Here is a 4,311-nt window from a genome sequence, read left to right on the forward strand (position 1 = left end):
CCCCAGAGCTGCCCCCCAACTCAACCGTTGAGGTGGATGTGGAGCTGCTGAGCATCAAGAGCACGCGCATCTTCTAGTCCATGATCACATGTATGGATCCAAATGGGTCGGAACCAGCTCATGTACGGTTTAGGCAGGCAACTGCCAGGTTCACCAACATAACACGCCTCCCGGTGTTGGGGTTTATCACGAGCCCGCGCACTCGCGTCGGGGGCCGCGTGTCTGGGGGCGCCAACGGCGCGGCCCGCCGCTCAAACCGCCGTCAATGCTGGCACGCGGCGGGGACGCCTGCGTCCGGCCGTTGACACGGGAGGGTCCGCCGTCCATTTTGCCCGCCCCCGGATTTCTAGCCCACTTATTAACACGCACAATAATGTCCTGCGGTTTCATGGCTTTTTTGCGCCAACCCCGATTGTTTTGGGCCCCTTGGTGTGAGCGCCACCCTGATGGCGCTTATGCATGTGATCACAACTGCTCAAGCGCAATTAGTAAGCAGAGGTGGTGGCGTGCATCGTCAGTCTACCTTTGTCTTTGCGGCTCCAAAAAGGATTGGATCCAAAAGGATGCAATTGTTGGTGGCGGGGCCCACTGGGTCAGACAAACAACGCCCCTCGGTGCTCACAGGGAAGCACGTGTGCGAGCTGCATTTACAACCGCCGCGGCCGGAACAACCAAAAAGATCTGGGCGCCAAGAAGCCATCGGGCAGGGCGGGGCGGGGCGGAGGCGGGGATTGCGGCCTCGGTTTGGGGGGCAGGGGCGGTTCAGGTGCGTCGCGGCAGCGGCGCTTGGCAGGGTGCCACTCTGGAGCCTGGCAGCCCGTGCCACTGCTCAGAGGTTGCGCATGCGCAGGCCACGGCGCGCAGCCACGAGCGTGTGCGAGGCCGAGGCGGGGGGCGCGGCGAGCGCCGTCGTGCAGCGAGCGGCGGGCGGTGGGGCGGCCGCGTGGCGCCTGCGCTTATGCGGGCGGGGATTCAAGTGACGCACATGTACGAAAAGTGACACTCGACGCGACGGGGCGCATGCGCCGCCGTCCAGCCTATTAGTCGGCCCTCCCTTTATGCACTAAAGCTGGCTATGTACACATGAGTGACATCTCGGCTGATTCGTCCGGCCTCACGGCCCGCCGCTCATGTGCCACACATTGGTCCACTCGTCCCAGCCGCTGCTGGCAATGACGCCCTCCTGCGGGGGCGCATGGGGTTGGGAGATGCAGGGCGGGCTGGGGTTGATGAGCTGGGGCTGGGCATGGCAAGGTGGGTTGGGGTGTGGCGCTGTGGGGGGAGCGCTGTGGGATGAATTCGGGTCGATTTGGTTTGGTGCGGTGGGGTGGGGGCGGGGCGTGGGTTGGATGCAAAGGGTCCCACAGTAAGTGAGGCTGGCCAGGAGGGGCGAGGGAGAGGGGGGAGCGAGGGGAGTGGGAGCCCTTGCCCTGCCAACACAACGACAGCAGGCCCCTCGAACCGCGGGCAGTAACAGAAACATCACCCATGGACAAGTCAAGACTCCCCCCAGCCATCCCAGCCCAGCGCGCCGGCCCTCCAAGTGCCCTTGCTTCAACCCCTCAACCCTAGACCCACCTTGAATGCCCCCAACGCCCCAAACGCACCTAGACCCCCCACCACCACCACACACGCACACCTGCAGCAGGCTCATGTCAAGCCCAACAGCAAACTCCGAGTGGTGGTCCCACGCCCGCAGCTGCGCGCCGCCGCCGCCGCCGCCGCCGATGCCGGCCCCCGCCCGCCAGTCCCACAGGCGGACTGTCATGTCATAGGAGCATGAGGCGAGGACGCTCTCCGCGTGGGGCGAGAACACGACGCGGCGCACTGCGTAGCTGCGGTTTGAGGGTTTAGGGGGCGAGCAGGGAATTCTTTGGATAGGTTGGATGAGGAGAGGTCTTGGGGATTGGGTTTTAAAATCGGGGATTTTGGGGTATGATTGGCCAAAGGCTCAGGGTTCTTGCGGGGTCGAGAGGTTTGGAGGGGCCGGGGGCAGCGGGCGCGGATGAGCGAATCAAGGGTGTGGAGCTGGCGGTTTCAAAGGAGGCTGGAAGTATTTTGGGGGTGTGGGATGGGGTGACGGGGGAGCCTGGGCGGGCCGCTGCAGTGCACAGGATGTGCAGCGCCGCCGAACGATGCCTCCGCGAGCGGCGCGACCAAGAGCCGCACTGGAACGCTGACCGCAAGCCGCCGCGGGCTCACTTGTGGCCCAGGAGCGTCGCCAGCTCGCGCTGCGGCTGCCGCACGTCCCAGATCTTTATGGACTTGTCTATCGACCCCGTGGCTATGATGCAGTCGTTGTACTTGCACCAGTCAGCGGACAGGACCTGTGTCGGGTGTGGACGGCGTCAGGGTTTAGGGGTTTGGGGTTCAGGGGTTGCTCATATGCGGCATGCGCGTGGGGGTGTGGGGTCTGATGCTGACGAGACGAGGGGGGCGGGGTGGGCATGCGGCTGACAGGGGGTGGGGGCAGTGACGTTTTGCGTGGGTCAGGGGAAAAGTGGGGGACGCCTTTGAGTCGAGGATGGTGCATGTGTGCGGGTGGGTGGGTGGCCATGGGGGTTGAGCAAATGTGTAGAAAGAGCGACAACCGAGAATGGGCAGCAGCCCCGCTCCCATGCCACCCGCCAGCTGGCGGCGCCCTGTCTTCGCCCTCCCGCCGCCGCCCCCCCCCCCTCTGGAGCAGACCCTGCATGTTGAAGCTGCCCCTCGCACCTCAAATGCGTGCGCAGGCAGCAGCAGAGTGGGTAATGGCTGCCGCAGGTCCCAGAGCCGCACACTGGTGTCACCGGATGCTGAGAGGAACACATCAGAATGGTGGGGGCTCCTGGGGGGATAGGAAAGGGCGTGTGTGTGTGTGTGTGTGTGATGTGTGCTGTGTGTGTGCTACGCGTGTGGTGTGTGATATGTGTGTGTATATATAGGAGTGCCTGTGGTGTGTGTTGTGTGTGTGTGATTGTGTGTGTGTGTGATTGTGTGTGCGTGTGATTGAGTGTGTGTGTGTGTGTGTGTGTGTGTTCCTAAATCTGAGTGTGTGAGAGATTGTGTGTGTGGGTGTTGGTGCATGCGTGCATGCAAGCGACGCGGGGCGGGGTGGGGGTTGCAGAGTGCGCCCACCAACCATTGAAAACTCTCCTGGCGCCAGCATGCCCCCCGCTGCACTTTCGAGCGGCTCTACACAGGCAGCGGGGAATACAGTGTCGCCAGGCCCTGGGAGACTCAGTGCACGTGCCTTTGACCGGCCAAACTAACGAGCGGCCGTCCGCCGTGCGTGCGAACAGCAGGCCGTGCGGCCGTCGCAGCTGGCGTGACCAAGCAGCATACCCTAGGTCGATCCCTCAAGCCATGAGACCCACAACAACCAACATTGCCGGCTTCACCAATCAGGAAACCGCCAAAGCCGCTGAGACGACTGCCAGGGTCGCGCCCAGGGCAGATGCAAGCAGGTGTGCTCGGCAGACCAGCCTCCTGCCTCCCTGGACAACGGCCGCAGGGGCCGTCCCTGCATCCCCAGATCCGCAAACCCCAAGACCTCAAGCCCAAACCCCAGATGTCGAAAACCTAAAAACGGCGGCGGCAGCGAGGGCCCCGGCCTGCGCACCAGGCGACGTGGTAGACGCAGTAGGTGTGGCCTGTGAACGTCTGCAGGCTGCCGGGCCGCTGCGTTGACCAGAGTTTGACCGTGTCGTCCCAGCTGCTGGAGAGGAACAGGTCGCGCTGCCGCCCGTTCCAGCTGACGCAGCAGCACTGGGGGTGTGCGGGTCCGCGGTTTCGGGGGTGGAGGGAAGAGGTTCGCTTTGCGTGGAAGCATATGACTTACGTGTTTTTGTGTTTGCGTGTTGCGTGAGCATGCGAATGCACTGACATGCATGCACTTTGAGGCACTCGACTTTGCGGCGTTGCTAAATCGTGTGAGTTGCGCCGGGCTTTCGGATTTTAAGGCCAAACGCTGCAGGCAGAGTTGGTACGCGGGACTGGCGCCGCGGTCTTCGCTTCAGCAAGGCAAACGCACGACCGCCCCCCATGCAGCGCCGCCCGCCGCCGCCCTGCGCCTGCGCCGCGCCGTGCACGCGGGCCGCACCGTGCCGGGTGCCCGCGCCCTCGGCGCCGGCGCACCTCTCTCCGGTGCTCCTGCAGAGAGCGCAGCGGGTTGGCCTGCGATGGCGCCGCCAGATCGTACAGCTTGATGCTGCCGTCGCCGCAGGCCCCCACGAGGATATTCTCATTCTCCTCGGACCATACCACGTCATACAATCCGTCGGCGGTGTCAAACGCCGCCGCCTCGACAAGGCCGGCGGGGGTCGACTGGGG

The 4,311-nt window shown here is 64.1% G+C and overlaps 1 protein-coding gene across 1 annotated transcript in view; it reads right to left on the bottom strand.

Annotated features, from left to right (window-relative positions):
* Nucleotides 1-1,114: 1,114 nt before the first annotated feature.
* The window catches only part of MNEG_12810 (peroxin-7), a gene marked incomplete at both ends in the record, with an annotated part of 3,780 nt that continues 583 nt past the window's right edge, over nt 1,115-4,311 (bottom strand). Inside the window, 6 exons of the mRNA XM_014038717.1 lie at nt 1,115-1,183; nt 1,640-1,835; nt 2,203-2,327; nt 2,716-2,827; nt 3,602-3,747; nt 4,117-4,305. Coding sequence (XP_013894171.1) covers nt 1,115-1,183; nt 1,640-1,835; nt 2,203-2,327; nt 2,716-2,827; nt 3,602-3,747; nt 4,117-4,305 — 837 coding nt within the window. The remainder of the gene's footprint in view (nt 1,184-1,639; nt 1,836-2,202; nt 2,328-2,715; nt 2,828-3,601; nt 3,748-4,116; nt 4,306-4,311) is intronic.

Source organism: Monoraphidium neglectum (assembly GCF_000611645.1).
Source record: "Monoraphidium neglectum strain SAG 48.87 unplaced genomic scaffold scaffold03452, whole genome shotgun sequence".
In the NCBI taxonomy this organism is placed as follows: domain Eukaryota; kingdom Viridiplantae; phylum Chlorophyta; class Chlorophyceae; order Sphaeropleales; family Selenastraceae; genus Monoraphidium; species Monoraphidium neglectum.